This window comes from Phalaenopsis equestris, unplaced genomic scaffold, assembly GCF_001263595.1.
Source record: "Phalaenopsis equestris unplaced genomic scaffold, ASM126359v1 Scaffold000002, whole genome shotgun sequence".
In the NCBI taxonomy this organism is placed as follows: Eukaryota; Viridiplantae; Streptophyta; class Magnoliopsida; order Asparagales; family Orchidaceae; genus Phalaenopsis; species Phalaenopsis equestris.
In genome coordinates, this window is record NW_018164444.1 from 65,252,438 (window position 1) to 65,269,098 (window position 16,661).

General features: G+C 33.3%; 1 protein-coding gene across 1 annotated transcript in view; it reads left to right on the forward strand.

Moving 5' to 3' along the window:
* LOC110017902 (exosome complex component RRP4 homolog) overlaps positions 1 to 16,661 on the forward strand; it is a 61,845-nt gene that overhangs the window by 16,573 nt on the left and 28,611 nt on the right. Inside the window, exons 2-5 of the mRNA XM_020715058.1 lie at positions 5,865 to 6,173; positions 11,116 to 11,217; positions 11,367 to 11,412; positions 11,898 to 11,987. Of these exons, the coding sequence (XP_020570717.1) occupies positions 6,013 to 6,173; positions 11,116 to 11,217; positions 11,367 to 11,412; positions 11,898 to 11,987 (399 nt within the window). The 5' untranslated portion in view covers positions 5,865 to 6,012. The remainder of the gene's footprint in view (positions 1 to 5,864; positions 6,174 to 11,115; positions 11,218 to 11,366; positions 11,413 to 11,897; positions 11,988 to 16,661) is intronic.

Genomic DNA, 16,661 nt, shown 5'->3' on the forward strand with positions numbered 1-16,661 from the left:
AGATAATCCAACCGAACTGTCTTCAAATATTTGAAACATAACAACATAGCTAACATGAATGATAACATAAGCACCAAAGTGACCAATCACTTCATCAAGGTCTATGCATCAACATTATTGGCAACAACTTCTTCAGGTGCTTGCTGTATTAAGAAAAAAACTCTTGGTTAAGTGTTTTGCCTTGGCTGCTCCTTACGCTCATAATACTGGATTTTGTCATTCTCTATTGGCTACTTCTAGAAGTTAGTCCCCCTTGAAAAGTCATCTGAGTTGATTCCTGTCCCGATTTAGCATGTGATGTGCCAAATAAACAATCACCACGATGTTGTTTTTCATATTTAGCACACAGCTCTATAATGTTGCTGCCAGTATGACTGATAACTCCATCAACATAGGACTTTATCTTCTTCCCATTAGACTTTCGAGAATAAACTGTTTGTGACACTTCTTCCAAGTTCTGCCTCTTGTGCACGTCCTTACACTTCCGAGTATGCTCAAAATCAATCTCCAGCTGCCTAGTCCTCTCCACTAACACTGTATAGTCTTCAATCCTAAGTGGTATCAGTGGCTGTCTGATTGAATCTTTCAATCCAGAAAGATATATGTGGCATTTATGTGCACGTGTAGCTTAGCTTTTTCCCGCTAGTACCATAAAAATATGAACTCCATTATGGCCAAACATGCACAATCAAACAATCAGAATAGTCATCTATTTCTCCTTCTATTTCCCACTCATTCTCTTTCCCGTTCTATGTGCAACTTGCTTTCTCTTTATGATCCGTTAGATCTTACCAAGTTTCTGGGAGTGAGGATGTCACATGAAACTCCCCAACAAGGCTTGATAGGACTGAGAGGAACAAAGGAGTTGAGTTCATCAAACCTTTTACATTGACTAACTACTATCTTCATCAACCTAGCATGCCGACGACCAAACTCCGCACGACACCAGCAAACCAAAAACCACTTAACCAATCAACACTGATACCAAACTAAGTAGCTGATTATGTTCCATAGCTACAAACATCTCCCTCCAACCTTACCTTCCCCCCCCCCACCCACACACCCACACACACAACCATAAACATGAATGTGATTAAATGAGTGAATACAATGCAAAATTAAGAATGTAAACAAACTCAAGTGTCATAAAAAACATTGAAAGAAAAAAAAAAACAAAGTTGAACGTGTTTCATAATATCAAACTTATAGGAAACTTGCAATAAATTTAGTGACTCACAGAGAAGAGTAGAACCTTCTTGTCACATTCAACGCTCTCTCAAATGCTTCTAAGCAAGTGAAGATTCCTATGATTTGAAATGGCGAAATTGAATTAAGGGTCCATTCTACTTATAGGAGAGAAAATGATCCCTATAGATCTCAATGCATCAAAATACACTCAGATATGGACATAAATTATGATGTTGAAATGTATGGAAAATTCAAACTCGTAAAAAAATATGACATTGAATCTGCAATGCCTATGCCTCAACAGACAACTGGTGGTCTTTAAAGTTTTAGAATGAAATATTGCAGCGCCTTCATAATGAAATCTTTTTTATAAATAATCAAATCGGGAGGGCTTTTATTATATATATATATATATATATATATATATATATGAGATGGATAGAATGATGGATCATTGAAACCTTAGCAGACGAAACAACCTCCACTGACGCTAGCTCGCGAAGTCGTTGATGACGCTTGCTCGTCGCGGCCGTCTTCTCTGGTTCCCCTCATTCGTACGACTCGACGTCCCTAACAACGGCTCGCTAGTACCTCTCCTCTCGACAGAGCCACATAACTCCTGTCCGCTTGCCATTTGCTAGGGGCTCGCCTAGCTGCTCTGGAGATGGCATCGACGATCCATTTCTTTGCCACTGCACTTGCCGGGGACTTCCCTATTTCTACTTGTGCTCCTCTTTCAGATTTAGAGTCTGGTTTTCATATAGGTAAATTCTGCAATGTTTCACAATCATTTCACAAGGCTCTTGAAGATGGTGGCGATCACACCTTCATCCGCTGCCGTCTTCTCTGGTTCCCCTCATTTGTACGACTCGACGACCGTAACAACAGCTCCCTAACTGCGGCTCGCTGGTACCTCTCCTCTCGACAGAGCCGCATAACTCCTGTCTGCTCGCCATTTTCTAGTGGCCAGCCTAGCTGCTCTGAAGATGTGGCATCGACGATCCGTTCCTATGCCACTGCACTTGCCAGGGACTTCCCTATTTCTACTCGTGCTCCTCTTTCATATTTAAAGACTGGTTTTCATATAGATAAATCCTGCAATGTTTCACAATCATTTCACGAGGCTCTTGAAAATGATGGCGATCGCACCTTCATTAAAAAATTGAGGAGAAAAAATGGGAAGCCTGCTCTTATTCTCACAGAGGGTGAAACCAGTACTCTCGCATCTTCGCGGCGATTTGCTATAGTGGGAAAATTTCTTTATGGTCACCAAAAACTTGAGATCATTCGAAAAGAATTTGAGGCTATGAAGCTGTTGGGCCGTTGGAATATTGGTTTCTTGATGGTTGACACATACTGATTCAGTTGTCTCATGATGCCGATTACACTCGCATCTTTTCTCGGAATGTTATCATGACCGACAATCGCTATATGAAAATTCTGAAGTGGACTATTGGTTTTGATCCAGTGGACTAAAGTGGACTATTGGTTTTGATCCAAAAGCGGAGTCTCCTATCATTCTAGTTTCGATAAAGTTTTCGGGGTTAAAATTACATTTGTTCAACTTAGAAATTCTCTACTCCTTAGCAACTGCTTACGATAAGCATATCAAGGTTGATAGTCCTACGTTTGCTGTCACCGAACCCTCTGTGGCTTCTGTGTTAGTTGAGAATGATATCCCTCAATCAGCTCTGTATGAGATATGGATTAGAACCACTCACAACGGGTATTGACAAAATGTTGAAATCGAATCACACCTCCTTATTGCTCTCATTGCAGTATGTTTGACCACAAATCTACTATTTGCTATCGTTTGCATCCTCATCTAAGGCTGGATATCGTTAAATGACCACCTATCAATCCTGTGGAAAAGACGCAACCCGATCCACTTTTCAACGCCACAGTTTCTGACGAACAACATCATGCTACAACTACAGATCCAGTTGTGCGTATACCACTCACTGTTATTGAAGAAGACTCACTTACATGCCAAGACACACAAGAGTGCTCTTTTGACCTCCAATAACAAATCAGTCGGTCCAACATGTAGTTGCTTCTAATGTTCAAAAACCTGCACATCTCCAGCACACTTTTGACCAAGATCAGGTGAGCCAATCTTCAGATGAGGAAAGAATGGAGGTCGACTCTAGCTCGAGAACATATTGGATGATACATTGGTTACTACTGACAATGACAATCATCTTACCAACTTATTAGCTTGCTCATCCCTTAGAACTAGAGGCAGAGTCAAGACTGGATCGCTCTCTAGCCACCTGATATTTTGCATTTCGACACTTTTAGGTTTTTTCTTTAAGTCTCTAATGAATTTTTCTGTATTTTCTAGTTTTGGAACCACTTGTGGTTTTTGTGTGAGCAGGGTGTCATGTTTGGGCCATCCCCACACATTGTATCTGTATTTTTCTTTCTAGTTAATATATTAGCCTTTTTGGGCTTTTATATATATATATATATATATATATATACAACACATGAATTTTCATATATATATTTTTATTTTAATTATATATATATATATATATTAAATGACATATATGTATCACGAGATAACTTTCAAAATTCATAAAAAAATAATGCAAGTGTATCGAACAACATGCATATGCATATCAGAGTGCACCAAATTGTGCAAGCACATCACACATATGCCTTAAAAATTATGTAAGGGTATCAAGAAGCATGCACACATTCCAAAATACATCAAATTGCTAAAATCAATATGTCCGCAAATGCATTAACGAACATTCTGAACGCTTGAACTGAATGTTAGAAAATGTTGCATGATCTAAGGGAGAGATCCGATAAAATTGAAAAGTGTCTTGCCTCGAGAAACATGCAACTATAACTAGAAAATTTTGGCAAACTCTCTTAAATTGAAAATTCAGACTTACAAGTGTATCAAACATGTGTTCTCGAGTGAATCCCCCTATTAGTGTTGCGACCAACATTGCAAGTTCGATCCTACACATAATGAGTATTAGAGTCTACAATACTCATATTTAAGAATGATTTCCTCTTATGTCTAATATAATATACTTATTATAATGGATTGAAAACTTGATATTCAACCGCAAAATTTGCTAGAAATATTTGATGTTCCATTTATGCGGTCTTCATGGCTCTTTTACAAAGAGAATTCATCTCAAAATAAGAACTCTTAGTATCAACATGCTAATAAAGTGCAATCATACATTTAATTTCAAGACATACCAAATCCTCTAAATTTTGTATAAGCGGGTGAAGTTAATGCTGTCTACAATGCAAAGGATATTTAAATATTTAAATGATGCAAATAAATAATTGCATTTTTCAAACAACCCTTTTCTTATGATGGGTTTGGTTTATTGAACATAATTGTTGGAGGGATCCTCTCTGAAAATGAAGCTTTCAGTTTTAGACACAAATGTTGCAGATATCAATATACTCTGATGATGCCCTTAAATTTTAATGTAAAATAACATTAGCTCGCAAAGTGTTAATATTATTTTTAACGTACCTCTATGATTAGTCTTAAAACTCTCGTCCTAATAATGATATAACATGTTCTCTAAACGTGTGATTTTGTTGCCAAATAGCACTACAAAAGGAACGATTATAACCGTGGCTCTCTGATTTGGTGATCGTTGTAAAATGATTATTAAATTATGGTCATGACCAAATGCAATAATTTTCATAATGGACTGAATCACTTGAGGATGAACTATAGAGGGCATTTAGTATGGAATAAAACCTTACATCAGTTAATGCTAATTTAAAATCTTCCTCTTGGACAAACATTCACCCTGGCTTTTCAAGGTTTCCTTAAATGACATAATATATGATTGTTGTCAAAGATCTTTCGGTCAAGTTGGGTAGATTAAATTCTCTAGTTGAGTGAAACAGAGTTCACAACAACTTGGGATGATGGAATCATGAGGTTTTGATCAACTTTATCATCCTTTTTTTTTCCATCTGCTTTAGGCTAAAAGCAATAAATTTCCCCAATCCAAAACCAAAATTACTACTATCATGATTTGCCAAGAACTTAAGGCCTAATAACTAGCATTAGTCGAACATTTTCTCCCCTCATCAAGAGCAATAATTAGGCATATGAGCTTGCATCTATGGGGAAGTTGGAACCGGGTCTTATGTTCTCACAAAATGATGAAGAAATTTTTGGATAACGTACGTACCACAATTTCTATCTATTTACATATCTAACATATAAGCCTTAATTTTTAAATTTATACCACTCTACCTTTAAAAGGTGCATTTCATTTTTTTAGAAGTTAGTGATAGTTGCATTTTTTGATGTTATTGAAAAATTAAAGCGCTAGAAATGTAAAAATCAAGGTTCAGGTGTTAGATTTGTAAATACATAAGGATTGTGTGGTATCCATGTTAATGTCCCAAAATTCAATCTATCTTTTTAAAGCTTGATCCATAATAATTAACCTTCTTAGAAGAGGGGGGTTAGATTTTTGGAGCTCATAATGTGCAAAAATTCCATGCTAATTATTATATTTTTTAAAGAATAATTGAAGTGATATTCATTTTTTTCATATGATACTAAGAATAATGGCACTCTAAATATTTGAGCATATAACACAGTAGCATTGCACTATAACAATAACTCTTGAATTTATGAACATTATCTGACCATTGGATTTTTCAAACTACAGCAAGCAGTTATTCTGCTTTCAACTGCAAATTTTCCGACAGTTGTACAACTTCATCTCTAATGAACCTTAAATTGTGAAAGAAGTGCTAATCAGAAGAGCAGAGGGAGCCTTAAAGAGAATATAAGAAGCAAAGGAATTCAAAGAACAGATGATGAGGGAGCTTCAAGTTTCACTGAATCAAACACAAAAGGTGAGGTTGCAAGCTGCTCTCCAACATCTATCCGATCTTGCTTCTCAAGCGTCTTCATCCACCCTCGTAGTCACTGTCTCAGACACGATCCCGGTTAACGGTGAAGATGGCATTCTCAAGTAAGTCAATACAAGGGTCATATTAATTTATTTGAATGCTTCTTAATCTTAAGTTTCGTTGAAAGTTTGTAATGTGTCTTGAGAATATTTTGTAAGATTCTAAAAGTCTGAAATTGCTGGTCTTTTGGTTGAAAATCTTGTTTATAACTAAATTTGGAATGTCAATACTGGTCCCCTTTTGCTGCTTGGATTAGCCATTAGGTGCTTTTTTCATTTCAACACAATTAGCAGGAAAGCTTCAAATTTTATGTGTTCGTAAGGCATGACATGAGCGATGATGTATTAAATTATGAAGAATTACAAGCATTGAGATACTATCTAATTAGTGATTTTTCATTTTTATTTCACTATACATGGAGTTTTTGTACACCTTTTAGAATTTATGCACTTTTAAGCTCAAATATGATGTAGCCGCTGAATTAGATGTAAAAATAACAGAGATTTGAGAAAGATACTATTGCTGGGATTTGATTAAATAGATATAATGACGGGATTACATGTCCAAATGATGTGTGATTTTACCTGGAAGGTAATTTATTTTTTAATCCCTCCAAAAAAGACAATTTTTAATAATTTTGATTTGCCTCAAAACAATCCCAAACTCTAATTTATTAGAAAAGCGAAGGGTGCTGTTGGACCTGGGAATGAAGAGCTTGCCTGTTGGCTCCAGAATGAAGTAGCCAAGGGATTTAAAACTTTTCCCATTGTCGACTTCATCATACTCCGTGCCATCCAAAGTTCCGACTTCAAGTTTAGTCAGTTGATCAACGAAATTTCATTGAATTGGTATCTGTGATATGTTGAATGTCTGATATATACCCATCAGGCAACTCTACTCTACTTTGAAGGCATTTGTTTTGAAATTATTTAATATGCACCATTGAATGATCATTTTATATTGAACTTGTGGCAGACACTAATGAGTATTGAGTAATCTCTCCTTGTATAATATACAATGTCTATATTCACCTTCTTTATTAACTAACTGTTGGTGGAATGTACCGTTATTTTTATTGTAATTCTTGATTACCTATTCGTATTTGTATGTGAACTTCCTTGATACTGTTTGCTAGCTCATTTGTGTGAATATCTTCTCTTGTTAAATATGGAGTTAGTGCTTGAAGTTGGTTGTTTCATGAGTTTATTCCATAAATCTCTTCAAATAGTGACTTTTGGGTTGACTTGTATCTCAAGGAGTAATTAACAATTTTAATCTGACTAATGCGGTAGCTTATTTTTATAAATGTTCCCTTTGGACCTAATGTCTGCACAAAAAAGAATTCAACTTCTTTTGATCTTCATAAACCAAAAAACTTCATGATCTGAATGCCAAATAAATTTTATATGATCCAAATAATGTTACCCAATCACAAAGCTTAGATAATGACATTAAAATTATATAAAATTTTGTTGTGAGATCCTCTAAATGGGATTTCTTCAACTTTTAGATCGATCTATTCCTTATCTATGGCCAAGTGATTGGGCCTTCTTTGGTGAAGTCAATGATTTTCTTGCGATTAGTATTTGTGTTTCTCTATTTGATGGCTGCCTGGATATCCATCCTCCCACAACTTTTATCCCAACTCATGTTTTTTGAGCTATAGGCTTTTGTTATCTAATTCCAATGAAATTTATGGTATTTGAGGCATCCTTTTTTATTATTGTGCTTTGCCAAGATTTTATCTTTGTTATTGACACTTTTCTATTTACAAGCTACTTATTGTAAGTGTTTCTTTATTTGCTATGATTCAATGTAAGGGAGAATTGTACGTGCTTTTGTTATTATAAATATTTGTATGACAACTGATTTTTGAAAGACTTAGATTTTAGGAGTTTATGTCCCATAAATGAGATACTTGATTTTTTGGGTGAATTCTTAATCTAATTTTCTTTATTCTTTATATTTTTTCATGAGTTTGAAAGTGTAATTTTTTTTAATTAAATGGGATACCTTATAATTTTCACCTAGTGGATAATTTTCAAAATGCTTGCACAACTTCCTTGATTATGAATGAATGTCTACATGTATTTTTAGGAGAAGGCCAATGAGTTTTTCATTGAATTGATTTCTATCACATTTATTTATTTTCTCCAAACTTAGTGAATTATTATTAATGCTCAATAGTTTATGGCATGAGAAATTTGCATATTTGTCATATTTTGCATTTTATATTATACTTGCATTTAAAATTGTAGACTCAAATGTGCCATATATAAAATTTGATATTAAAGCTTTAAAGTTGTATCGTCCATATAGATACAAGGCATAATATCAAGATAAGCTAACAGGACAACAAAAATATGCTATTTGAATTAAGTCAGTTAATTTATGATTCTAAACAAGTTCAGCTTTAATATTATGGACTTAATAATGGCGTTCCTTTATTCAATGTGAGGCATAATGTTGAGGTAATTTTAAATTTGATGGATACCTTAGATGAAATTTTTTAAAAAATATCACATGTTTGATTTTGAAAGAGTTGATTTCAATAAAGCAAAATTAATAAATATTGCTCAAATATTTTAGCTACGGCTGCTAAAACAAAATATGATTGTTCTAAATTAAAACATATGCTTAAAGAACAATATTTTCTTGTATTGATTATAGAGAGCAATTGTATCAAAATTAAGAATTTTAAACATTTTTCGTTATAGTATGAGTAAATATTTTCTTAGATATGGAGTTCTTATAGCCAATCGTGATTTGTTTATAAATTTTTATACTATCAGTATTTTTTCATTGAAGGTTTTAATAAATAATTTAACCATTAATTCTCCAAAAATTTAGATGAGGTTTTCTACATAGCTTTAGAGTTTGAAAAATATTCCAATTATCCTTCTGTTAGGATTAACACCTTTATTTTTATTTTAATTGAAAATCTAAATCCTGTTAAACAAACCATCATAGTTTAGCTCATGAATGTTTTTTTAAAGAATACACTCGATGCATAAAAAAGGTATAGTTAAAATGCTTTTTTTAAAGTTGCATCTTCTTTAAAAATTACAAATGATTTTGTATTAAATTTTATTTTTTATGAGCCTGAAATTGGAATGAATCAAAATTGAGTGTGAGATTATAGACGAACATCCTCAATTAAATCTGACTCTTTCTTAGATTTTCATTTGAATTTTTTTTTTAAAGTTGTTTGATTTAATTGAGCGAACTAATTATGCAATTTTTGAGGTACTATTTGTTGTTGGTAGAACTATAATGTATAATGAACTACAATCAAAGATATTTTTTATTCTTGAATTTTTTATTTACAAATTCATAGAAGGAATCTCTTGTATAAAATTAAATTGCATCAACAATAAATGAAGATATTTGTTACTGACAATGCCTTTGTGTAAATCTTAGAAGTTAAAATTCTTTCATTTTGGTTAAATCTGAAGATAAATTGGTCATCACGATTAATTCATAAATTGGTCACCACGATGAATTATTTGCTTGGGATATCAATCCTCTTGCGGCTTCCTCACTATTATAAGGCTCCAAATTCTTATATTTTTCTTTTCTTTTCTTTTCTTAAGGCATTGAAAAGAATGATTACCACTTCCTTGACAACAAAAGCATGTACTATATTTTTCATAACTATTTTTTATGATTATATATTTTTGTGATACCTTCCTTGTGGGGCTTAGAAGGTTAACAAATTTGTATATCTAATTCTTATATTTCGAAGTTCTAAAATTAGAAAATTTTACTTCCTTATGGAAGCTTTTGTTTTAAGTTTTTTTTTTTTAAAAATCATCTCAAGTGATTGATAAGCTTCCTCAAGTATAGTTAAATGAGTAAAATTAACTAATCATAGATGGTCCTTCTCAAACCACTTAAATATATTGTGATCAAATTGATTATTTGTTTAATTTTAAGTTGCTAATTTAAATAGTTATAAAATCTTTGATTTATATTTGTTAGAAGGTTTATTTTTTTTTCAAATATTGAAATTTATAGCATTAAGTTTTTTTTTAAATAATTTGAAGTAAAAGGACCTTTGATAGCTTAGTTAAGCATTATGAAAATAAGATTTTTCAGATGAATGTGTGACAAATTAAGAAGGATAAATTAAGAAATGACTATATTGAAGGAATGGTTAGAGTAACATCTATTTAAGGTAGTTAAAATAAATTGGTGGTTCGTACATCTATAATGAAGGGTAGTAAATGCAGCAATTAGAAGGTAAATTAAATTAGTTTTAAAGATTGTGAAGAGAGGGGGATAAATCTTAGGTAATATGGATATATATTGTTAAGCTAATTGGTATAGAATATATTCAGCACTTTCAATGGTACTTTGTAAGAATGAATGCAAAAGGAGGATTTATAAAACAAAACGTAGATTAGGTAAGATTAATGATGATGAAAATTAATTTTCATGTCAATCCTTATGGAAATATTTTGTAGTAGCCATTGGATTTAAAGCATTGCCCTTTGCCGTTGAACTTAATTCTTTGATCTTCGTTTCATCACAGAGGGGTGGCTAACATGCATTTTGTTGGCATGCAATATAATGTTTTCTCATTAGGAGCTTTCAATTGCTATAAATATGCTAAAATTTGTGTGAAAGGTAGTATGGTGGATAATAATGTAATGGCTCTGCAAGATTTGAAGTTCTAAGGGAGATGCAATTAAAATTATCTTTGTTGTGATAAAATTCCAGATTGAAATATGATTGCCAAATATTCACATTGATGCCTATGTTAGTGAGGTTCATCTTAATTAGTGGAGTTTTATTCAGTTATTTCATGAAGTTTTCTCATGACATCATTTCCATACATGTTTTTACCATTTTATCTCAAGAATTTTTCTCACGAATATCTAATGGCGACCTTTCTATTGTATATTCATCAATTGAGTATCTGTTTCTTACGTTTGTTAGCCTCACTTGCCTCCATTAATATGGGCATACTCATTGTGAACTCACTTGTCTTGTTTTGTTTAGGGGCCATGGGACTTCGGAGCTTGATGGAAAAGTGGTGGCTACCCTTTGTGGTGTTGTTGAACGAGTAAACAAGCTGGTTTATGTTCGGACATTAAGGGCCAGGTATTTGCATCCATTAAATGTTAGAAATTTGATGTTGTGTTTTTTTCTTTTTCTTTTGAAGGTGCATTTTTCTCAAAGAAAAGTCAATCAAATATCTTCACTATTTTATGGAAGTTATATTTGTAATATTAAAATGATAATTCCTCAAGGTACAAGCCAGAGGTTGGTGACATAATTGTTGGCAGGGTCATTGAGGTACAACCTTCTGATCTCTAGGAAGTATGCTGATTAATTGTTATTAAAGAAAACATATTTGCTTAGTTAAATTTAATGTTTTATGATTATATGCATCTGATTTGGATCTTTATTTTTTGGGATATTTACATGCATACCACACAATTCTTATGTTTTTACATATCTAACACCAAAAGTATGAATACCTTGGTGTCATAAACTTATGCATGAAAAGATGTATTTCACTTTTAAAAATGCATTGATGGTGGTATTTTTGATTTGTTGTTAGAGATTTGAGTGGTATGCACGTAAATTTGAATTTTAAGGTGTTATTTTTGATTTGATGTTAGAGATTTGAGTGATATGCATGTAAATTTGAATTTTTAGGTGTTAGATATGTAAATTCTTGAGAATTGTGTGATATGTATGTAAATACCCCTATTTTTTAAATTTCCATTATATATGTAATTATCTCCTTGCCCATAAACCAGCTTATACGTTTTTAGATTGCTCCAAAACGCTGGAAGCTCGAGATTAACTTTAGTCAGAATGCAGTTCTCATGCTTCAATCAATGAACTTACCAGATGGTATCCAGGTAAAATTATTCTAGTATTTTTTTCTTTTGGTCAAAATGCAATTCTCATAATTTTTTTCTAATATTTTATCTTTAATGGTTATTGCTCTAAATTTTATTTTATTTTGTTGTGTCTTTTGATGAAAACTCAAATCAAGCATGACACTGATCTAGGATTTCTAAATAATGCTAGGGGTCAAGGTCGATATTGAAATGTTTATAAGGGGAATAGGGATGAATGGGAAACCTGAAATAATGTGAATGAAAGGGTGAATGGTGTTTGGCTGTTTGGATGGAGGTAGAGGAGCGGACCAACGACATAGAGAAGATAATACACTAGACACGAGAAGGTCTACCACCTATACTCGATCACGATACAATAATACCGCTTGAAAGGAAGCGTTACAACACTCTAAATCAAGAGAAAGTAGAGAACGAATCTCCAAAATAATATAAACCAAAATAATCATCCCGATAATTTGTCTAAAGCAGTGTATATACTTAGGAAGAAGCGAAACCCTAATTTTATCCTAAATTTAGCATTTAGGGGCCTTATGGATTGACTTGTTCGCTGTGGAGGCGGCAAGTGAACTTGTCCAAGTTTGAATTGGCGAAATGCCTTTTCCAGTCCTGTTATACTAAGGTGACCCAACCATGTCATCCTCTCTCGGTAGGAGGGGCTTCACCTTCATCGTCGAAAATATCTGAATTCTTATAGTATGATGATAAATTAGCAACATTAAATGTGATATAAATATTATAATAACTAAGTCATTTAGTCTTGTAAATATTATCATTTAATTTTTTTATTAATCTAAATGAACATGAGGTCTAGGTCCGAGCTTTCTAAATAAATCTATAAGAAATCTTTTGTTTTTCAGCCTAATTCACATTAAATTATCTTTCTTGAAAATCATGACATTTTTGAACTTATTAGCCTACTTATGATACTTAGCATGTTGTTTGACTATTTTATTATTAATCTGATTATGTAAGGCATAAATCTTCTTGACTGTAGTCTTTGCATTAGTTTAGGCTTAATAATTAGAAGTATAAGCACTAACTTTAAAGTTGTCCGGGGATTTTGCCTATAAATTTTATTAAGAGGGTTATGGCCTATCGTGTGATTGATGGATCAATTATACACAAACTCAATCAAAGGAAGACTCAGGTCCCACAACTTGTTTTTTTTTTTGCACACAGAATACCTTACAAGTTTGTTCAAACAATGATTCACCATCTTCATTTGGCCGTCTGTCTAAGGATGAGTTGTGAATTGAAATGAAACTTTTTTATCCAATTTATCCTATAGTGTTCTCTAGAAATGTCCTAAAAAACTTTACATCTCTATTTGAAATATCTCGAGCACATCATCAAGACGATCTCTCTTTGTGAAATAGAGATTAACAATGTGTGAAGCATCCATCTTCTTGTTGTAAGGTACGAAGCCCGCATCTTGGAGAAGCAATCTACTAGCACAATAATTGAATCTCTGGTTTATTGTGTTCATGACAGACTCACGGCAAAATTCATGCTCACTTAGTCCCAAGATAGTTATGGAATAGAAAGCACATATATAAATTAATATTTTGCCTTTGGGTCTTGGCTATGTGACACACCTTACAGTGCTTGACATGTTTCGCCACATCGTGTGTTAGTTTACACCAAACGAAGATTTCCTTTACCAAGTAAAGAATCTTATCATTGTTAAAATTTCCTGGCATTATGATAGTCCTGTAAAATAGCTTCTCTCTGTGAAGTCTTAGTAATGCACAACTTATTTTGAAGAATATTTTATCATTGGACCTGTGTTATTTATTGTATGGTCTCTCCTAGTAATGAGCCCAATCTCGTGGAAGCCCTTATTAGTTGCGTAAAGATCCTTTAGCATCTCAAAATCAATTACCGTTCACTACATGTTAGTGATCAGTAGACCGTGGCAGCTCAAAATATTAGCTACCTTGTTTTGACTCCTAGTTTTGAGATTGAGCATAAAATGAAAGGAAGAAATAAACTCTACCGTAGAGGCATGTTTTCACTTCAATTTGTTTTGGCCGTTTAGGAATATCAGGGTTTTATGATCAGTATAAAGAGTGAAGTCACTTGCCAGTAAATAATGACTCGAATGACCGAGGGCTCTCATAATGACAACACATTGTCATATGTGGAATACTTTCACCTTGATTTATTCAGATTTTAACTAAAGACGACCATGGGATGCCCATCTTGTGTCAACACAACTCCAATTACTATATAGGAGGTATCACACTTAACCTTAAACAAATGGTTGAAATTTGGTTGGGTTAGGACACAAGCCTTAGTAATCTGCTGCTTCAATGCATTAAAATTAGTATCTCATCTAACTTTGAAAATAAGAAGCTTGGTTTGCCCTGTCGCTATGAAATTGAAAGTTTTAATGAACTTTCTGTAAAATGAAGTCGACCCTTTAAACCGGTGCACCCATGTGAAAGAGGATAGATTGTGCCAATTCACAATAGCCTCTATCTTAGTTGATCTGTTTCAATTCCATTCGTTGAAACAATGTACCACAAAAACCATGTTTGCGACATTGGAAATTGGCACCTCTTCATATGACCATACAACTTCCCCATCTGAAGAACTAAAAAAACTGTCACAGTTGTTGCAAATTGTCTTTCATAGGATGATTGGTTGTAAACTAAATTTTCATTAAAGTAAATAATTGCAAATTTTTCAATAAATACTAAAAAAGCTTAGTTCATTAGTTGTATGAAAGTACGTGAGGTATTGGGTAAGTCAAAAAACATGATTGTCCATGCACAACCCATATCCCAATTCTTGAATGCTATCATCTACTTGTCTTCGTTTTTCATTTGAATATGATATTAGCCACTGCGTAGATCGATCTCAGTGAAGGTTGCTTCATGAAATTGATCTAGCAAATCATCCATTTGTGGAATAAAGAGTTGGTAATTGATGTTGATCTTGTTCACCGGTCTACTATTAATGCACGTGCTTCGTTGCCCATTTTTTTGAGACTATCAGAGCTAGTATAATATAGAAGTTGGTATTCTCACAAACCAATTCCCTGGCCATGAGATCTTCAATCTATTTTTGTAATTGCAGCTCTTGATACTCAGCTAGTCACATATGGTAGGTTGGTTGGTTGGCTGGATGGGGAGCATCAATCATAGAATGAGATTTATGCTATATTGTATCTCTCTTGGGGGAGGTAGCTCGGGTGGTAGACTGTTTGTCAGAATGTCCTTAAACTCCTTCAATAAGGATTACTGCATGCTCCACTTGACACAAATATTCATTTCCTGTTGTTATTATTTCATTATTTTGTACTATCTAATCATAATTTTTCTGATGCAAAACAAATTTTTGTTATGACCACCATTTTTCAGTTTTATAAATTATTAGAAATTGATAATCACATTGCGCGATTCAAGATGAAAGTGCTTGTAAAGATGACATCTCTTATAATATTATCTATCCAATTGCATTCTTAAGTGATTTTGTTTCCATTTATCTTTTTTGGAGCATAAATATTGTTTAATGCAATATTGAAAGTATTCTTTAATGCAAGATTGAGGGTGTGTTTGAGGCATCTTGTGTGTTTCAGGATAAACAACTTATCCTGAAATGCGGCCCATGACCTGTGTTTAATGTAAAAATCCAACCGCATTTTTGGATAAGTGGGCATAACGTGCGATCCAAACGGTACCGCGACGTTTTCAAAAAACACCCCCTGCCCCAAATGGGCCCTGAATGTGTGAACAATACAAGGGGTTGAAAAAATGCGAGGGTATCCAGTTTTAATTAATGTTCATATATCTCTCTATATATATATGTATTGCCATTGATTACTTAAACCACTTAGTTTGCTTCTACTCCTATAATCATTTCTTTGATTTGATTCACAATGCATAATTTATTTTTATATACTCCTTCATTATTGATGATTTTTATAAACATAGGTCAGTGAGACCCATGAAATTAATGAGAATTTTTCTTATGCGTTTGACATCCATTACAAACAATGACAACTCTCTTTTCATTCCAAGCCTTTGTCATAGACTCCATCATTCTTTCAACATTTATTCTCCCATAATCATTTCTATGATCTGATTCATAATGTAGAATTTTTCTTTATATGTTTCTTCATAATTGATGATCTTTATGAAAAATTAGTCTGTGAGACCAATGAAATTAATAAGAAGTTTTCTTTTGTGGCTAACAATCATTTCAAATTGTGATAACTCCCTTCTCATTCGAAGCCTATGTTACAAACTCTTATCATTCTTTTAGTTTTTACCTTTTTCTTTGAAGCAAATTGGTCCTCTGAAGTTATACAAAAAATTGTCATTCAAAAATTTAATCACAAGGAATGATGCGGGTGAATGTCGCAGGACGGGTTGCACACCTTCCTTTTGTAGGAACTGATGTTCAAATATGGATAACAGTCCAATTGAAGGACCTATTCACCATTTCCAAGCTCCATGGACTGGCCCAACGCCATTCAATGGTTTTACTTCATTTAGATTTCTATTAGCGTTAATTTGCTTGGAATGTATTTATATGTTATTTTTTGGTTTGAGGACTTCTGACTTTTGATTTGTGCAATAGATGTTTTATCTAGTTTATTCTTATAGGAGTGCTGTACCCTTAGAACTTTCTCAGGTGGTGTGTCTGTAACCTAATTAGATTGAT